Source organism: Gorilla gorilla, chromosome 22 (genome assembly GCF_029281585.2).
Source record: "Gorilla gorilla gorilla isolate KB3781 chromosome 22, NHGRI_mGorGor1-v2.1_pri, whole genome shotgun sequence".
Classification (NCBI taxonomy): Eukaryota; Metazoa; Chordata; class Mammalia; order Primates; family Hominidae; genus Gorilla; species Gorilla gorilla.
The window spans coordinates 16,345,543-16,366,168 of record NC_073246.2 but is presented as its reverse complement, the minus strand read 5'-3'; the positions used below and the strand labels follow the sequence as shown (position 1 = coordinate 16,366,168).

Here is a 20,626-nt window from a genome sequence, read left to right as displayed (position 1 = left end):
TATAAATTCCTAGCAGTAGAATACTTAGAATTTCTGGTGTTCTTCTTCACAGTTTTCAGGTATAGAAAATTTTATTTTTCAAAATAACTTTAAGTATAATTTACATAAAATAAAATTCATCCATTTTAACTGTGCAATCCAATGAGTTTGACAGAGATATATTTATATACATAAGTATTTACACAAGGAGATATCTATATAGAGAGATATAGATCTATATCCATGTAACCACTACCACAGTTAAGATGTAGAACATTTGCATCATTGTAAAAACTTCCCTTGTGCCCCTTCCCAGTCAATCACCTCCTTGCATCTCAGCTATCACTGCCCTGCTTTCTTTCACTGTGTATTAGGTATTTCTTTTCTAGAATTTCCTATACATTTAATCACAGAGTAGAAATTCTTCTGTGCCTGGGTTCTTTTGCTTAGCTCATCATAATGTTATTGTATTCATCAACGATTCCTTTCTGTTGCTGAGTAGTATTCTGTTATATGGATATACCATAATTGGCATCTCCATTTACCTGCTGAATTTGTATTGCTTCTGTTTGGAGGCCATTATGAACACAGATTCCCAAATCATTCATGTATAAGTCACTGTGTGGACATATTTTAATACTTCTTATGCACAATTGTACAGTAAAACTATTCACTCAACTGTTAATGGATCTATGATTTAGTTTGTGGCTATTGCAAGAAAAACTGCACATACATCCTTGCACAATTTTTTTTGATATAGTTTTATTTTTGTTGGTTAAATACCAAGTGAAATTGCTGAGTCATATGGTAAGGATATGTTTAACGACATAAGAAACTGTCAAACTGTTTTTACAAAGTTAAGGTACCATTTTATAATATTGCTGGTGATGTATAAGAATTCCAGTTTTTCCCTATCTATGTCAACACTTAGTGTAGTGAATCAACCTTTAAATTTTAGCCATTGTAGTGGACGTGTAGTGATTTTGTTTGTCCCCAGTGTTAAGTATCTTACCATGTGTTTATTGGCTATTAGTATATTTTCTTTTATGAAATCTCTATTACAATCTTACAACCAAATTTTAACTAGGTATTTTCTGTTATATTATTATTTAGTTGTAAGAGTTACTCATAAACTCTAGATACAAGTCTTTTGTTAGATATATGTACTATATTTTCTCAGTTCGTGAGTTGACTTTTCATTTCTTGATGGCATGTAAGGATAGAAATTTTTAATGTTAATGACATTCTATTTATCAACTTTTTTATGATTCATGCTTTCTATTTCACATGTAGGGAATCTTTACCTACAAGAAGATCACAAATATCTTCTCCCATGCTTTTTCCTACAAATTTGTAGTTTGAGTTTTGAGGTCTTACATTTCGATCTATGACTAATTTCAAGTTAATTTTTGTGTATGGTGTGAAGTAAAGGTATCCCAATATCTTGGGGATTTCTGGTATTCTATATAGCGCTTACCTCTTCAGAGACCTTTGCTGCAACTTCAGCCTCCTTCCAAAACGCCTGAACTCTGGTATGTGTCTTCTATACAAGGCAAGGCCATATACTCGGGACTTTCGTCTACACTGTGGTCTTGCATGTGTGTCTCTCAGTAAAAATACAGGATGACTATAGACTCTACATGGTTTATCTCTTTTTTCTCAGGGAACATAGTGTTTCTCTGTCTATTCTCCAAAGTCTGAAACTATTATTTCATCTAATTTTGTGCTGTTTTCCATCTCTTTCTCTGTGGAGAAAGGATAATTCTATTCATTATAATAATGGCTGTAAATGTAAGTCTATGTGCCCTGCATTTTAATCAATACTACCCTTTCAAAATGTACTCCACAAACAGGCCTATCATGAGCAACGGACACATTCACTAGCACTGCTTATCATTATTTAAATATTTTTCCAGTAAGATAGTATATAGTTTCCTAGGGGTGCCGTAACAAATTATCACAAACTGCATGGCTTTAAAACAACAAAATGTTATTGTCTCATAGTTTTGGAGATTAGAAATCCAAAATCAAAATATGAGTTGGGCATGTTCCCTCTAAAACATGCAGGGGAATCCTTTATTGACTCTTCGTAGCTCTGCTGGTTTGTTGACAATCTTTGACGTTCATTGGCTTGTAGCTACATAACTCTAATCACTGCCTTGGTCATCCCATAGCATTCTCCTTGTGTTTCTGTGCCTTTATACGGCCCTTTTCTTATAAGGATACCAGTAACACTGGATTAACAGACCACGCTATTTCTGTGTGACCTCATATTATCTGATTATATGTCCAACAACTTTATTTCCAAATAAGGTCACATTCTGAGGTACAGGGGTTTAGCACTCCAGCATACCTTTTTTGGAGGGGGCCACAATTCAACTGATAGGTAGAATGACATGTTATTATTCTGATTTATGTTTATTTAAATGTGACTAAGGTAGAATATATTTTCATGTTTGTTGGTTATTTGTATTTTCTATTGTCTATGTCCTTTCTTATTTTTCAATTGAGTTGTACACCTTTATACTCTGAAGGAATTCTCCATAAAGTAAGGAATTAAATCTCTTATAGATCATGATGTATATTTAGTATTTCTTCAGTTTGTCATTTGTCTGTTGACTTCATATAAATTCACATAGGTAATTCTGCCTGCTAGATAATCTTAAATTCTACATTATCAGATTTATCTGTTAAGTTTAGTTTTGCCTTATTTGTTTCTAGGTTTTAAGTCTTAATTTCAAAGACTTCTCCTACCCCTAAGTTAATGAATAAAACTACTTGTAGTTATTTAATTAAACATTTTATCTATTTATATTTATTTTGATGTTAAGGTATAACATCCCTTTTTACATTCAAAGTTATAAATAGCCAATTGCCCTGTTACATTTGTTGAATAATATAGCTTTCACTTATTTTGAAGAGATTGCCACTTTCTTCTTAGGTCTGTTTTATTTTTATTTCTTTTATTTAGCTTTTTGCAATAGGGTTCTTGCTATGCTGCCTAGGCTGGATTCGAAATCCTGGGCTCAGGTGTTCCTTCCACCTCAGTCTCCCGAGTAGCTGGGACTACAAGCATGTGCTGCTGCTGAGCCTAAAGTCCATTTTCTGTTTCCTCTGTAGTATTAAGTTTGTAGTTTTGTCACTTAACATGTGCAAGGACTATATACCCATTAAATTCTTATCTTAAATATTCCAAATAAATTTTATTGTCATTTTATCAAGTCATAAAATATCCTGCTGGCTTTTTATTTGATATTTCACTGAATTCAAAGATATAAAAAGAACTGGCACCCTTAAAATAATAACCCCCTGACATACAAATTATGGTCTCCAGATACCACGCTTTCTTAATAAAAGAAAGCAGGGTTCCTTAGACATACAGTTAATTATAAGTATGAAACAAAACAAAACAAACAAAAAAAAAAGAGGATTCTAGATATCTTTTTAGAGCAGGTAGCAAGGCAATAAGTAAAGCGATTGTGTCAAAAGCATTCATGAGTGAATTTTGAAGAGGCTGCCATCGTCCAAAATTAAAGCAATCTAAGTATCAAGAAGGATAATAATTGCAATGGATTGTAACATAAAACACCAAACAATAACTATAAAAACAACGAATTAATTGGTCACTATTGGAGACTGATAACAATGATTACTTCCCAACCCCAGTGCCTTGACTTTTCTGTTCTTTATAACATTACTGGAATAGTCTCACCAGCATTCTTATCTAAGTATTTCATTGTTCCTCTGATTGTAAACAAACAAGAAGGGATAAGTGGTATCAGTTACTACCCCATTTAGTTGATTTAGATAATGAGATGCGAGACTTTTGAACTGATGAAGTATAGATGAACTTTCTGGACTTTGAGTTCATGCTATAATGGGATGGGACTTTGGCGGATGTTGCATTTTGTATGTGGACAGATGTGAATCTGAGGGGCCACAGAACCATTTTAGTAGGCATAATAAAGGCCTCCTCAAACTGTTAGAACTTGTGAATAGTTACCTTACATGGCAAAACGGACTTTGCAGATATGATAAGTTTACAGGGTTTGAAATGGAGATTACGTTGAGTTGTCCAGATAGGTCCAATGTAAACACATGACATCTAAAATTTGGAAGAGCGATGCAAAAAGATGTCCTCTGTAAAGGACCTGACCCACTGTTGCTGGCTTTGAAGATGGAGAAAGAGGGTCTCTGAGCTAAGATATATGTATGGCCTCAGAAACTGGAAACAGCTCTCAGGTTACAGCCAGCAAGAAAATGAAGACCTGAACCCTACAACTGCAAGAAAATGAATTCTGCCAATAACTCAAATTAGCAGGAAACTGATTCTCCCCTAGAACATCCAGAAAGGAATGCAGCTTTGCTAACAACTTGCTTTTAGTTAAGTGAGACCCATACCAAATTTCTGATATACCGAACTGTAAAAATAATAGATTTGAGTTGGTTTAAGACACTAAATTTGTGGTAATTTGTAAAGGCAGAAATAGAAAATGAATACAACCTATTTAGTTCAATCTTAATTCTAAAGGCCTTCTACTCTGAGATCACATAATCTTTACCTGCTTCTTGAACAAATCAGGATCTTTTTAGCAAGGAGAAAGGAGTGAGTGGCAGGGAGAATCCCAATGACCAGTGCTTGCCACAGACGGCTAATCTTAATCTGGTTTAAGTCTCTAGTTCTGTCTCTCAGAATTCTACCTCATGCTTTATGATCCACCACTTTCTAATCTATGGAATAGATGATCTCTTGCTTCTGTGCTCTTGGTAATTCAGTTCCGTCTGCCTGGAACACCTCCAGCCCACTGCCCATTACAAGTAATACTTAAGAACTAAGTGCTTGAATTCTTCACTCCTTATAAGAATCTTATTGAACAGCACTCACTATAGACACACACTTTTTATATTTCGCATTATGAAATACTTAAAAATGCGCAAAAGTAGAGAGAACATTACAATGGATCCCTATCAACCAGAATTCAGCTTCCATAATCAAAATTCACATTGATAAGTCAGAAATAACCAGCGATGTATTTCCACAGCAGGCTGACGTGTTGTCAACAGGGATGGTTTGATTTCTATCTAAGCTGAGAAAATGGATTCAATTCTCCAGGATCTTAGTTATCGTGAACTCTAACAGCAAAAATGACAAAACCACTCTCAGAGGAGCCATTAAGTGCTACCAGTGACCAAGATGAGAGAAAAATCCTACTTCAGACTAGAACCTGAACAGCATGTCACAAGCGTCCTAAAATGGCTGTCACGTTGCAGGACTTGCCCATAAGGTCAATTTTGGCCACTTAAGACTTACTTGAAGAGAGAGGTAAGGGTTTTCTTTTTAATTTCGTTTTTTTGTTTTTGTTTTTAATGGCCCACGTCAGTGCTAGCAATAGAGAAAATGAGTCCCTGGTCCCTTGTAAATCGAACTGACTGAAGAATGCTTGAATTCATTTATCCCAAAACAAAGGCAGAGGGCTGAGGGTCACTGGAGTTTCAGGGCTGCTCCCAGCGTTGCGAGCACGGACGCCAGAGCCGACTTCCCTCAGGCCCCGCACTGCGGCAGGAACCCTTCTACGGAGGATGGCTGGGGCTCCGGGAGACTATACGAACGCCATCTAGAAGCTAGATCTCAGGCAAACGAACGCGCTTTAAAAGGAATTAAAACGAAAGAACACAAACTCGAATCCTGGACCTGATTAGGGGCACGACCAAAGAAAGAACTAACTAACGGTTCTCACCCTCCCTTTCATTCCCTCCCGCGGAAAGAGAAAGGCTGGAACTCCGCTTCCCAGAATGCAAAGCGCGGGGCGGGGCTAAAGAGATAGCCTGTTTTCCCTCAAGTAGGATCGCGGGACCACAGGTTTGATTATAAACGCCAGTCTCTCGCCACGGCGCTCCTCCCCCTCAGTCTCACTGGTCCTGCCGGCCGTTGCGTGGAAGGGGGACTCAGTCGTCACTGGCAGCGGTTGAATGGAGGCTCTTTGCCCCGCGCCATCACGGTAGATGAAGTCCTTGCTTTGGTCAGAGCGATAGCTTCTCCGATTGCCTCAGAGCAAGCGGACTACATTTCCCAGGGAGATGCGGGACTGCCGGGCGGAGTGGGGGCGGTGCCTCACGTCTGGTACAGTCATCACAAGCCTGTTCGGCGGGACTGTGATGGCCAGAGAGATGACGATCTTAGGTGGGTTCCCGGGGGTCCTTGTTGCTCTTGCGGGCGTAGAGGCGATCTGAGGATGCCAGAGTGGGCGGGGGTGGTTGACTCACCTCCTGGATCTAGCTGGAGCAGCGGAAGGGGAGTCAGAAAGGTGACTTAGAGACGGTTTTCGGCTGTTCGGAGTGGATGGGGGCGGGGACGCCTCTAGGAGGGCCCCGGCCCCTGCAGGCCAAGGTAGGATAGACGGCGACCAGCTGTGTCCATCCCAGGGACATCAGGCTTAGGGAGGTGTTCCTTTCAACAGCACCTAGGTTTTTGAATTGCCTGTTGAATTGGGGCAAGCTATGGAAGGCTGCGAGAACGTGCACCTCCAGGACCCCTTTGTGGAGGAAGGGGGAGGAGCTACATCCGGATCTGTCGGCTCAGGGATGCTGAATTTGGAGGGATTCAGGACTCTGATGTATAGCTCTATCGATGCTTTTTCCATCAAATCGGGTTTGGAATTACCTATCCCCCACCCACACACACACCCACCCCGCGTCTCCAAGGTGATGAAATGCTTCTGAAATGTTGCCTGTAGCTGGAAGTGGAAAGTGGGATTCGCACTTGGTTTTATTTCTTTGAGTTATGTGTTGATGAGGATGAGCTAACAATTAGTAACACAGAGCCCTGAAAATTCATGTTTTGGGTCATATGTAATATGAGCGGACACAGGTGTATAACACAGCCTCCTGATACCAAATACGAGATTCATTAAAAACTAAAGGGGCATCTTTCTTCGCTTATGTTTACAATCTGCGTCGCATTTGTTCCTACTCTTTTTTCTTTTTTTTTTTAAATTAGTATTTGCTGGGCATCTGCTATTCCTGGTCTGGGGGATACAACAGTGAACGAAACTTGTCTTCAAGAAGCTTTCATAGATGTTGCCGTCAGGGTTGCCCACCTTTATGCTTCTTCTCCCCTAAATATTACCACTGCAAGAAGGATGTCCCTAGTTCATACTTAAATACATAAAAAGTTAACTATGTTCTATTTTGAAGTGACAGTTTCATATCTAAGGAACTTTCAAAATCATTTTATCCCACTTATTCATTTCATCCTTTTGAAAGGGAAAAGGAGGTGAGATACGAGGAGAGAATTTTAGACTTATAAAATAATAAAGTTTTTCTTGTGAGAATTTTAATAATGGAGCTTTTAAAAAAAGATAATCGAAGCTTTTTATAAAGCTGTAAAATCTAAATATCAATTGATCAAGAATATTAGATTATATCTGGCTTTTGCTCCAGATAAATGTTGTTTCTTGTCAGCATCTGCACAAATATTATTGAAATATTTTTACATTTTATTACATTTATTAGAGAATGACACAAACATACAGTTATAGGGTTTTTTGTTGTTTTACTTCATTTTAAATTTTATTATAACCAGTTTACATTTTGAAAAACTTGCTGTCTGAGAGGAGTGCTATCAGCAGTCCTATAAAAAATTTTGAAATTTGTCTTTTTTAGCCTTGTTTCAACGAGTGATATTAAAGGGACTTTGCTACAGTAATTTAGTACATTGTACTAGTTTGATAAAATACATCTTTTAATTTTCCTTTATTTCAGGATCGGCTGTTTTGACTCTCCTGTTGGCCGGCTATTTGGCACAACAGTATTTACCATTGCCTACTCCTAAAGTGATTGGTATTGATCTTGGCACCACCTATTGTTCTGTTGGGGTGTTTTTTCCTGGCACAGGAAAAGTAAAGGTGATTCCAGATGAAAATGGGCATATCAGCATACCCAGCATGGTGTCTTTTACTGACAATGATGTATATGTGGGATATGAAAGTGTAGAGCTGGCAGATTCAAATCCTCAAAACACAATATATGATGCCAAAAGATTCATAGGCAAGATTTTTACCCCAGAAGAGTTGGAGGCTGAAATTGGCAGATACCCATTTAAGGTAAGTGATTAATCTAAAATCTATATTAATTTTAGTGTACTGTTTTAGTTAATGCTTTGGCTTCATGTCACAAAACATTCTATCTCATCTAGTTTTATCTATTAATACATGAAAGTTCTGTTATCTCACATAACAAGAAATTCCACAGCAGCTATAGGATCAGTTAATCACTGACTCCATAATGCTAACAGGTACTTAAGGCCTTGCCATTTTCTTGCTGTCCCATCCTCAGCATGTCTTGCTTAGCTCTTTCAAGGTAGCAGGAATGTTGATGAAGCCCTGTGTACCATAGATAGATATTCTGTGTGTGTATGTGTACATATTTGTATACATATAAAGAGAACATACCAGGTGTGCTATTTTTTGCTATTTAATATGTCATGGATAATTAATAGGGTCATGTCATTATCTTTAATGATTTTGTGGAATGACTATTCCATTATTAATTAGACTAGTCTCTATCAGTGTACTTTTTTGTGGTTTTTCACTAATGTTGGAGATTCAGGTAATATCCTTACACACTTATCTTTGTACACTTCTCTGAAAGTTTCCTAACTTGAATGCTAGAAGTCGAATTGATAGGTCAAATGTGTACGTTTTTAAGGCTTTTGATTTATTTTTCCGGTTTGCTCACCAGAAACGTTATATGCTCTTAACCATACTTTTTTAGAGTGGCTGTATCTTTACTAGTTATTTTTTTAAATCTTTAACAGTCAGATAAGTGAAAAATAGTATCCTGTATTAATTTTTATTTCTTTTGATTTTTTTAAGTGAGATCAGAATTTTTAGAATTTTATTGATATTTTAATTTTCTTTTGTGGTCCATTTTTCTTTGTCCTTTTTTGTTTTGGTGTGTTTTCCTTAGTGAGCTATAAAAGACCTTCATTATATGTTTTTGTTATCTTTTCCTTACCTTTTTTTTTCACTGATGTTTTTGAGCTGGATGTCAAAGTTTTAAATTTTTGATTTTAGACTCTTATCATGTTTACTGTAGCCTATCCCATCCTATCCACTGCTACTTTTTTTCCCTCTTAATATGTTTATGTATTTGTTGGTTTGGATTTTGCTGCTTTTTTTTTTCTTTTAAACATTTAAAGCTTTTTTCCATGTGGAGTTTTTCTTGGAAGTTATGAAGTGAAATTCTAAATGAAGTGAAATTCTAAATGAATTAGTTGTTTTTTTTTTTTTTTTTTTTTTTTTCGACAGTCTCATTCTATCTCTCAGGCTGGAATGCAATGGCATGATCTCGGCTCACTGCAACCTCTGCCTCCCAGGTTCAAGTGATTCTCCTCCCTCAGCCTCCCAAGCTGGCATTACAGGCATGTGCCACCACGCCTGGCTAATTTTTGTATTTTTAGTAGAGACGGGATTTCACCATGCCAGCCATTAATTAGTTTCAAAATAGATAGTTGTATCAGTGCTGCTTATTGAATAAACCTAGCCATAAAAATTTTCAAATTTTTCATCCGTTTTCAAAGAAAAAAAAATTGCTCCCTGCATTTCTTAGGTTTATTACTTTGTTGTTTCTTGACTTCTTTTTTGGGATTCTTTATTGACTTACAATCTTTAATGAAAAAATCATCTAAAGCTATATATGCCCTCTGAATTACAGCTTTGGGTACGTTACTTATTGACCCAAAAACTACTTAATGTTTCTAAGTGATCTGATTTTTTTGTTGTTGCTTTTGTTTCATGTGGGCACTGATGGTTCTGGTATATTTGTATCTTAGTTTAATATTGTCCATGTAGCTTCTTTATGTTTTCCCCAGACTAATGAAGTACTTTTTGGAAGGTCAGTTTTTCATGATGGAAACCTAACTATGAGGCCTAAAGTGAGAAAGCATTCTTATAATTTCTTAGATTAATTCTGTTTTTTATTTATATTAATAGAATCTTGGTAAAACTAGGATAGTATTTTTTATAGTTAAAATAGTTTTTTAAATGTACACCCACATTATCGGGGATAATGAGCTAGTGCACAATACATGTTTTCATGGGAAATAAGAATGTAAATGAGATTTGACTCTTGGATAAGTACATAATGATGTACTAAAATTATTCTTGTTAATATGTACTAGAAAACTCTTTCAGCTATCCATTACTCTTAGAAACAAGAAATTTGGGAAAAAAAAGGGAAAAGATTCTGAGTTACATACTTGAATGAGCAACTTTTATTTCTTACATTTCATCATTTATTCTTTCTTTATTCAGCAAAAATATATTGAGAATGTTTTGTGTTCTAGTAATGTGCTTGGTGATGAATTTTATTCTGCTGTTATTAAAAACTAGTGTGGGCCAAGCACGGTGGCTTTCACCTGTAATCCCAGAACTTTGGGAGGCTGAGGTGAGCGGATCACAAGGTCAGGAGTTCAAGACCAACCTGGCCAACATAGTGAAACCCCGTCTCTACTAAAAATACAAAAATTAACTGGGCATGGTGGCACGCACCTGTAGTCCCAGCCACTTGGGAAGCTGAGGCAGGAGAATCACTTGAACCCAGGAGGCGGAGGTTGTGGTGAGCCAAGATCATGCCACCGTACTCCAGCGTGGGCAACAGAGCAAGACTCCATCTCAAAAAAAAAAAAAAAAAGTAAAACTAATATGGATTCATTGTACAGATTTTAATTTATAACATTTAACAAGTTCTAATCTTGGTGAATGTACTAGATAGATTTCAAATGCATTTTTTGATTTTGTAAAGATAAGGGTAAGTTCTCATGAAGTCTAGTATTTATGTATATATGTATATCTGTATGCTTTTACTCTTTTATTTATTTACTTATTTGCAAATCCTATTCACAGGTTTTAAACAAAAATGGAATGGTTGAGTTTTCTGTGACAAGTAATGAGACCATCACGGTGTCCCCAGAATATGTTGGCTCTCGACTATTGTTGAAGTTAAAGGAAATGGCAGAGGCATATCTTGGAATGCCAGTTGCCAATGCTGTCATTTCTGTACCAGCAGAATTTGATCTAAAACAGAGAAATTCAACAATTGAAGCTGCTAACCTTGCAGGTAACAGTACCCTTGACTGAGATGCATTTTTCTCAAAATTGTGTTGGGTTGAAAACCTTCCGTAGTAAAGTTTACCACTTCCCAAACCACACAACCATAGTCAAAATAAACAAACTATATGGTAGGTGTAGTAGGGTTCTCTAGAGGGACAGGACTGATAGTATATATGTGTATATGAAAGGGATTTTATTAAGGTGTATTGACTCACACTATCACAGGGTGAAGTCCCACAGTAGGCTGGCTGCAAGCTGAGGAGCAAGGAAGCCAGTCTGAGTCCCAAAACCTGAAAAGTAGGGAAGCCAACTGTGCAGCTTTTAGTCTGTGGCCGAAGGCCCGAGAGCCCTTGGCAAACCACTGGTGTAGGTCCAAGAGTCCAAAAGCTAAAGAACTTAGAGTCCGATGTTCAAGGGCAGGAAGCATCCAGCACAGGAGAAAGATGGAGGCCAGAAGACTCAGGCAGTCTAATCCTCCCACATTCTTCTGCCTGCTTTTATTCCAGGCACGCTCTGGCAGCTGATTAGATGGTGCCCACCCAGATTGAGGGTGGATATGCCTCTGCCAGTCCACTGACTCAAATGTTACTCTCCTTTGGCAATACCCTCACAGACACACCCAGGAACAATACTTTGCATCCATCAATCCAATCAAGATGATAATATTAACCATCAATGTAGGTAGATAGATTTTTATACAGGTTTATAATTTTGAAAGCTCTATAGCACAATATAAAATGTGTATGTAACAAGAACCAATCAGATGCTACAGGACAAAGGCTCAAAGAGAAAATGGACACATGTTAGCAGTGAGGAGTTCTTTCTTCTAAATTCCATTAATGTTAAGGTGAATATAATTTTTTAAGTAAAATCTGAGATAGATCATTTAATGATTTAACATTTAACGCCATTGAACCAATATTGAGGGCCTTACTAAAAAAAGAAAGAAATCTTTGTTCTCATGGAACTTATGTTCTACCAGAGGGAAACACAGAATGAGCATAAAAGGTAAATTTAATAATATTTTCAGCCTCTACATTACTGATATTTTGGGCCAGATAATTCTTTATTGTGGAGGACTGTCCTGTAAACTACAAAATATTTAACAGCATCCCTAGCCTCTATTCACCAGATGCTAGCAGCACCCTCCTCCACCAAGTGGTGACAATGAAAAATGTCTCCATATGTTGCCAGATTTCTTCTGGAGGTAAAATCCTGCCTTGTTGAGAGCCACTGATACAATGTATATCAGAAAGTAACCACTATGAAGAAAAGAGCAGGCTAATGGGTCAAGGTTGCTTTTGGTGGTCAGGGGATGGATGACTTGTAGAATTTAAGTAGGGTGATCAGGCAAACCTCATTGAGAAAGTAACATTTAAGCACGTTTGAAGAAAGCAAAATAGTTAATCATGCAGACGCATGGAGAAAGTGTGTTGTAGGAAGAAGAGATGGCCACTGCAACAGCCATAAGCTGGGAATTTGCTGGTACATAGAGGATAGGAAGTTGGTCAGTGTGGCCAGAGTAGAATAAGTGGTAAAATCAGAGAGCTGAAGTGAAGGGTGTTATGATCTCTGGAATAATTCTTTAGAGTTTGAATGTTGTCATAGCTCCTGATACATAATGCCATACTACTTTGCATACCGCTCATAAGTATGGCATTTAGTTTAAAGCAGGAATTTCATTCAAAGAAACCTGATCTTCTACCTGCTCAACATAAGCCTCTTTAATTTCCATAGCACTTACTGATAGTATATAATGATTAAATTTTTTATTTTTTATTTTTTATTTTTTTTTATTTTTTGAGACGGAGTGTCGCTCTGCTGCCCAGGCTGGAGTACAGTGGCGCGATCTCGGCTCACTGCAAGCTCCGCCTCCCGGGTTCACGCCATTCTCCCGCCTCAGCCTCCCGAGTGGCTGGGACTAGGGGCGCCCGCCACCACGCCCGGCTCATTTTTTATATTTTTAGTAGAGACGGGGTTTCACCGTGTTAGCCAGGATGGTCTCTTGATCTCCTGACCTCGTGATCTGCCCACCTCGGCATAATGATTAAATTTTTATCGCTCATATATTCCAAAGTAGAATATGAATGTTAGAAAAGGCTGGGAGACTTTTTGAAAATTAAGTGTTAATTAATAAAGAGTAGAATGACTTATTCCACTGAACCTTGGATTTTATTTCTTTATATTGTAATCTTTCAGAATAATTTTAAAGATAGCATTTAGAAGAGCCTATGTTTATTGTTCCCATTTCATGCTTCTGTTCGGTTTGTGACTGCTCTCATTATTACTCAGTGGTGGAGTTCATGTCACAGAAGACACAAACATGCTGTAAGTGGGAAGAGATTACTTTATCACATCCTCTCATGAATTTTTCTTCCCTTAACCAATCTTACAGGACTGAAGATTTTGAGGGTAATAAATGAACCCACAGCAGCAGCTATGGCCTATGGTCTCCACAAGGCTGACGTCTTCCACGTCTTGGTGATAGACTTGGGCGGAGGAACTCTAGATGTGTCTTTACTGAATAAACAAGGAGGGATGTTTCTAACCCGAGCAATGTCTGGTAAGAAAAATGCAGGGAGAGGCCGGGCGCAGTGGCTCACGCCTGTAATCCCAGCACTTTGGGAGGCCGAGGCGGGTGGATCACGAGATGGGGAGATCGAGACCATCCTGGCTAACACGGTGAAACCCCGTCTCCACTAAAAAAAAAAAAAAAATACAGAAAAATGCAGGGAGAGTTGAAGAGGTTTGGGCAGTGCTTTCTTTCACATATCCAATGTGTAGTGCATCCTTTTTTTCCCCCAGAATTCTTTGACTTCATTTTGATAGTTTTCTGTATATGTAATTTTATACCACCATTTGTATATATTTACAGCAAAAAGTTAAATCTCAAAAAATGCTGGGCATCCTATTAGTCGCATAAATACATTGCCAGTTACCCAGTTTACGGCTCACAGAGCCAGTAGGACTGTTCATGGTGATGGTGAAGAAAGGGAACAAAGGGAAGAAAAATTTCTTTAAAATGAAGGGTGATCAGTATATTTCATTTAATATGTTTTATAAAGTAGATGTCTTTAGAAAGTCTAATTGTATTTTTCCCTAGGAAATGATAGGATTATGCATTCTAAACCCTTTTTTAAACATTTTTATTTTGTCGAATTTAGCTTAAGGGATTCAACCTGTTTGACACTTTGAGTTGTAAGTTACAGGTATTCTAACCTCTGCATTTTTTTTTCTCTTTTTCTAATCAAGTTAAATACCAGGAAATTATATTACATTACTCTTTTCCTTTGAAATTATTTATCTAGTTTTCAGGTAGAAAAGTAGAAAGACCTTTTCAGGTCCTAATCAGGCAAGAAAAAATGAAAGGAAAAAAAGAGATTGAATACCTACTTTTTCATTATAAGAAGCACTTTCTTCTGTTGAGAATGACATTCAGTGTTTTTAAATAGCTACTTATAAGCCAATCTGTATTCTTAATCTCTATTTACTGAAAAATTATTTGATATTGTGAAGAGATACTTCCTTTTATATAATTTAAAATTTTGACCCTGATGTGCACTACTAGTTTTTAAATAGTACTTATTTGGGTTAAGATAGCTTTAACCCAGTCATTATTTTTTTAATTTTTATTGATTGATTTATTTTATAGAGGCAGGGTCTTGCTATGTTACCCAGTCTGGTCTCCAACTCCTGGCCTCAAGCAATCCTCCCACCTCAGCCTTCCAAAGTTCTAGGATTACAGGTGTGAGACACCATGCCCAGCAACACAGTTATTTTTAACCAGTCTCTGTATGAATAAAATTGTAATGATACATGAAACAGGGATTTGTTATTCCCAGAATATAATTTTTACATATACATAATAACATACGTGTATACATACACACATATGTGCATAACTATATTAAACTTTTTTATTTTTCACTCAGGAAACAATAAACTTGGAGGACAGGACTTCAATCAGAGATTGCTTCAGTACTTATATAAACAGATCTATCAAACGTATGGCTTCGTGCCCTCTAGGAAAGAGGAAATCCACAGATTGAGACAAGCTGTGGAAATGGTCAAATTAAATCTGACTCTTCATCAATCTGCTCAGTTGTCAGTATTACTAACGGTGGAGGAGCAGGACAGGAAGGAACCTCACAGTAGTGACACTGAACTGCCAAAAGACAAACTTTCCTCAGCAGATGACCATCGTGTGAACAGTGGGTTTGGACGTGGCCTTTCTGATAAGAAAAGTGGAGAAAGTCAGGTTTTATTTGAAACAGAAATATCACGGAAACTCTTTGATACCCTTAATGAAGACCTCTTTCAGAAAATACTAGTACCCATTCAGCAAGTATTGAAAGAAGGCCACCTGGAAAAGACTGAGATTGATGAGGTGGTTTTAGTTGGGGGCTCCACTCGTATTCCTCGGATCCGTCAAGTCATTCAAGAATTCTTTGGAAAAGATCCCAACACATCTGTAGACCCTGACCTAGCAGTGGTAACGGGAGTGGCTATCCAAGCAGGGATTGATGGAGGCTCTTGGCCTCTCCAAGTCAGTGCTTTAGAAATTCCCAATAAGCATTTACAAAAAACCAACTTCAACTGAATTCTGTAGAAATAATGGTTATTTGTGATCTTGTCTGATGATCTCTTCCCATTTATCAGATTACCTTTTCCACAAAAGAAAGTCTCTAAAATATCACAGATTTACCTAGAGGGCAACATTTAGATACAGGAAAATTTTACATAGTGTTTTGTCTTAGGATTAGACATGACCAGATTGATCCTATTTGATTTTGGAGAGATGCTATTCTAACAAATACTCTAAAATGATAAAATTGAGGTACAACTCTCTTACAAGAGTATGGATAACTATATTTTCTGGATTCTGGAGGTTGATAACCATATGCACTTAACATTATATTCTATAAACATTAAGTAGTGCCAATTATGAGATTCCCAGTTCTTACTAAATTGTATTAGCAGGAGCTGGTAATTACTTGTATTATCACATGTAACTAATAATTTGAACTATACTTGAAGGACCGTGTTGATGTCAGGTATTTACAGTGGTTGGAAGATAGCAGTATTATTAGCATAAGCTGCATACATAATATTCAGTAACTGCCATATTATATAACAAATTTACATTCACAAATTCAGTATCCTGTTAAGTGTCATATTCTTGTAATCTGCATTCTCCAGGAGTTTTATGTGTTTAATAGATGAATTTATTTTATTTCTAAAGGTATTCAAATGTTTCAGCACCATATAGTAGAAATACCCAATTATGTTCTAGTTCCTTTATGTCCTGTACATCATTCTCTGCTTGGATTTCCATTATTCTGTTTGGTTAGAGAATAAAATTGGTAATTGTATTTGAAGAATGTGTTAATGTCATAATAAAGCCATGATTGCTATCTTATTTTTGTTATCCAAGACCTTTGCAAACATTGGCAAATAGCATCAATTACCTACTGTATTTGTTTCTTTGTTTATATTTTCAGTAAGCCCTGGAGAATATAGCATGGAATTGAGCTTACTAAATGGTTTTGGTTCCGTTTTACTGAGATTTTTCCTCATATTTAGTTTTGAATGAGGAAAATGTGCTCAATTATAAAAGCTGTGTTATTGTTTTCTATTATTATTTTTAAATAAACACACTTGGACTCTTTTCAAACATTAGGTTAGTTTGTGATGAGAGCAAAAAATTTGTGAATACTGGAAGTAACGTGGAAATCTAATGTGGAAGCCACTGTGGCAAGGTTTCTACAAATCGGCATTTGTAGCAGAGTTGTTTGTTTTTGTTGTTTGTTTCCTTTAAGAAAAACCACAGGGACCAAGAAAGAAAATATAACAGTTTGATTTCTGTCATACCCATTGTATTTGAAGATATATGGATACAGATTTTATATATATATATATATATATATATATATACATATTTTCCTTAATAGAGGAACGCTTCATATTATTCAAAAATTATATCCTGGTCACCTTTTTTTGTTTTTTACTGTAAAGTATCTCTGCTTTATCCATTGCTGAATTTGATAGGATGTTGAATTGCCGGTCACCAAAAAAGGAAACTGAGCAAATTCATTTCAACAACATCAAAACATTTCAGCTTCTCATAGTAAAAAGCTGAATGTTACTAATATTTTTCATATCTAAAAAAAAAATTCTTAGCAGCGAAATTGCTGTTAAAACACAAATTTCAATCAAATACTTTTGTGTGTAGAAAATATCTGTAGTAGGTAGATAGAAAAGTATAAAATGTTTGTTGAAGTATCTTATTTTAGAATGAATGGAGAAATGCCAAAGATGAATCCTTCACTGCATTATGAAAATATTTCACATGTTCTCTTGGACTTTATATAAATCTGTAATAGATTTTAGAATTGAAAAATTCTTTGTGCAGGTCTTCTAAAAGTGTTCCAATTTATCTCAAAATCTCCATATATAGGATCAGCTTAAAACCTAAAGAAAACCTTGAATTTCTCAAATGTTTGAGATGTTCAAGACAGTCTCTTAATCCGTTAATGCTTTTGGAAACAATTGACAAAATAGGGCAGGCAGCTAATCTCATGTCCTGAAGTTGGAATTTAAATAATTCCTATTTGCAAATTAGAATGACAGTGTTGGAATTTGGAGGCAGTAGTTGAGCATATTCTCTAGTATATAGCTACACCTTTAATAAAATGAAGGAATGTCTTCAATCATATTTTAGTGGGCTATTTATAAATAGTCTTGAAGTCAATTTAGTTTATTTATTTAAAAGATAATGCATCCTGAAAGGGATCATTTATGAATAACAATCTGAAGTCTTTTCATAAAAAAATTAATAAACTTTAGTTGTACATTTAGCCAGTGTTATTTGAAGTATGTAACTTTTAAAATATTAAGTGTCTTGTATGATTAGAATATGTGAATGAGTAACTTATTTTGTATCAGGAATGTTTTGGTACTGTGTTTTCACCCAAACCACTGACTTAACAGATACTGCTGTGTATAACATGTACTAAATATTACAGTTATTGTGCATAACAGATTGTTCCTCTTATATTTGTGTGTATACAGGCAATTCATGTTTTAATGTAAATAAATACCATTTTGCAGTTTGTTTTTTAAACTGTGTTCTTTTTCATTCAGGACTAGTCTGGAGTATACTTTTCAGGCATATAAATAAGAAAGTGAGGATGGAACTGATTTGATGCCAAGGCACTCAATCTCAGTAGCTGTTGCCTAGTTGTTCCCGAAATGTACATTTCTCTATATCCTTTCTATTGCTTATATGCTTTCCACTTACTTCTCTAATTTAGAAAAGACAACTTGTAGCATATGAACAGTATCTTCAGAATTCTAAATACTAATTCATGGCTTCTGACCACGATGGAGCCAGAAACTAAGCTAACCTAATCTAGCTAGTTAGTAAATAATCCTGCATAACAGGATTCCTTTGGTTGATGGTTAATAAATATTTCTCTAACAAAGTTTATATTAGTCTTTGGACAAAAAAATATATTAATTATGTTTTGCTTCTTTAAGAAACTCATTTGATTAATGTAATCTTCTAAGATGATCCTTTAGGTAATGACAGTAGACTTGACCTTGGAGAGACTCAAATATATGAGGAAATACAGCAATACTTCATATTTATCTTAATTAACAGATAGTGCCTCACTGAGGTAGGCAGCCTCTGATGTGGGACCCAATGATCCCACCTTGTGGAATTAACATCCTTGGGTAATCCTATTCTCTTGAATTTGGGCAAGAGATAATGACTCATTGCTAATGAATAATACGGCAGAAGTGCTGGGATGTCATTTCTGAAATTAGGTTTAAAAAAGATCAGCTTCCGTCTTGGATGCACCCTCTTGCTGGCTTTCTCTTTTGGATCCCAGCTGCCACGTAAAGAAGACCATGTGAAGAAGGCTGTTCTGGTGAATACAGGTGTAGAAAGACACCCTAGAAGATGAGAGGCCACATGGAGGCAGACAGGTACCCCCCACTGACAGGAGGCACGAATTTCCAGCTATGTGAGACAGGCTTCTTGAAATGAACCCTCCAGCCTTAGTAAGTCTTGAGATGATGCAGCCACAGTTGACTAGTTGAATCCACCTCATGAGAGACCTTAATTCTTGTTTTGGCAAGAATTATAAACAGTTTGCCTTCCATAATTCTTGTTTTGGCAAAGAATTATCATTCATTTCTGTTATTTTAAAGTTCTGTTATTTTAAAGTACTTTGGATTAATTTGTTACACAACAGCAGATAATAGAGTTCTTACTATGGCACTGCTCTAAAAACTTTACTAATACTAATCAATTTAGTTTAGTTCTAGCCACCATTTGAGTAGGTACTATTATCTGCATTTTCAAATAGGGAAATTAAGGCATAGATGTGTTAGGCAGTTTTCCCAGGATTACAACTATTAAGTGAGAAAGTCGGGATTCAAATCCAGTCTATGCTTGTAATCCCAGTGCTGTGCTGCCTTATCCATTACAGAATACAATCCCATAGTACCTTTTCTGTTCTGTTACCAAACCTGGATAGTATCCATGTAAGACCTCTTATTTACCAGCTAATATTAACATTGGAGATTTATGCTTGTTATTCCTTTATGTTTTCAACAACCAGGTTTAGAATGTACAGATTTCTTAAATACAAAATGAAATCAATAGCACCTATTTCACCTGGTTTTTGTAAGTGTCTGGCACATAGAAAGTGATAACGATTAATACATATGGTAGATACAGAAATGAACAAAGTTCAGTGACTGTCAATTTTATGTGGGTTTTTTAATTGATTGATTGAGATGCAGTATTGCTCTGTCTCCCAGGCTGGAGTGCAGTGGTGCAATCTCAGTTCACTGACGCCTCCACCTCCCAGGTTACAGCAATTCTCCTGCCTCAGCCTCCTGAGTAGCTGGGATTACAGCACGTGCCACCACATCCAGCTAATTTTTGTATTTTTAGTAGAAACAGGGTTTTGCCATGTTGGCCGGGCTGGTCTTGAACTCCTGACCTCAGGTGATCCACCTGCCTCGGCCTCCCAAATTCTAGGATTACAGGCATAAGCCACTGCACATGGCCTTATGTGGGTTTATTAAGGATGCCACGAATAGGTTAGATTCCCCAATATCATCAGAACCTAATTCAATGGGTCTAAAATTTCTGTAAATTATTGAGAGTTCTTCTGACGAACTATGAAAAGAAAATTTCTTTGGTAAAGCGTTTGCTTTGTTTTGACAAGAATTATAAACGATTTGCCTCACATTAAGTTATATGGATTTTAAAGCAGGAATAAATGCAGTTTGTTTGATACCTCATTGAATTACCTATTAATTGGCCTACCTAAAATACCTAAAAAATTTCAAATGCTCTAACACTTGTAACTCTGTAACTTATTTTATATATATTTTATGTATACATATATATGTGTGTATGTGTATGTGTATGTATGTAAAGCTAATATGATAAAAACACATTTTTTTTCTGTTAAGAGTTCATTCACCTTAAATTATTTAACATGGACTGTTGGAAA

At 36.4% G+C, this 20,626-nt stretch overlaps 1 protein-coding gene across 1 annotated transcript; it reads left to right on the top strand.

The window, feature by feature from the left end:
• The first annotated feature begins 5,817 nt into the window (after positions 1 to 5,817).
• HSPA13 (heat shock protein family A (Hsp70) member 13) lies at positions 5,818 to 18,213 on the top strand. Its single transcript, XM_031005233.2, has 5 exons — positions 5,818 to 6,160; positions 7,741 to 8,081; positions 10,884 to 11,097; positions 13,486 to 13,653; positions 15,023 to 18,213. Exons 1-5 carry the CDS (start codon positions 6,058 to 6,060, stop codon positions 15,688 to 15,690), a joined length of 1,494 nt encoding a protein of 497 aa, XP_030861093.2. The 5' UTR covers positions 5,818 to 6,057; the 3' UTR covers positions 15,691 to 18,213.
• The last annotated feature ends 2,413 nt before the right edge of the window (positions 18,214 to 20,626 follow it).

Coding starts and splice junctions, on each gene's coding strand:
- HSPA13 (XM_031005233.2), top strand. CDS start 6,058: ATGCGGGACTGCCGGGCGGAGTGGGGGCGGTGCCTCACGTCTGGTACA. Junction 11,098..13,485: donor TGAAGCTGCTAACCTTGCAG/GTAACAGTACCC, acceptor CCAATCTTACAG/GACTGAAGATTTTGAGGGTA. Junction 13,654..15,022: donor TCTAACCCGAGCAATGTCTG/GTAAGAAAAATG, acceptor TTTTTCACTCAG/GAAACAATAAACTTGGAGGA.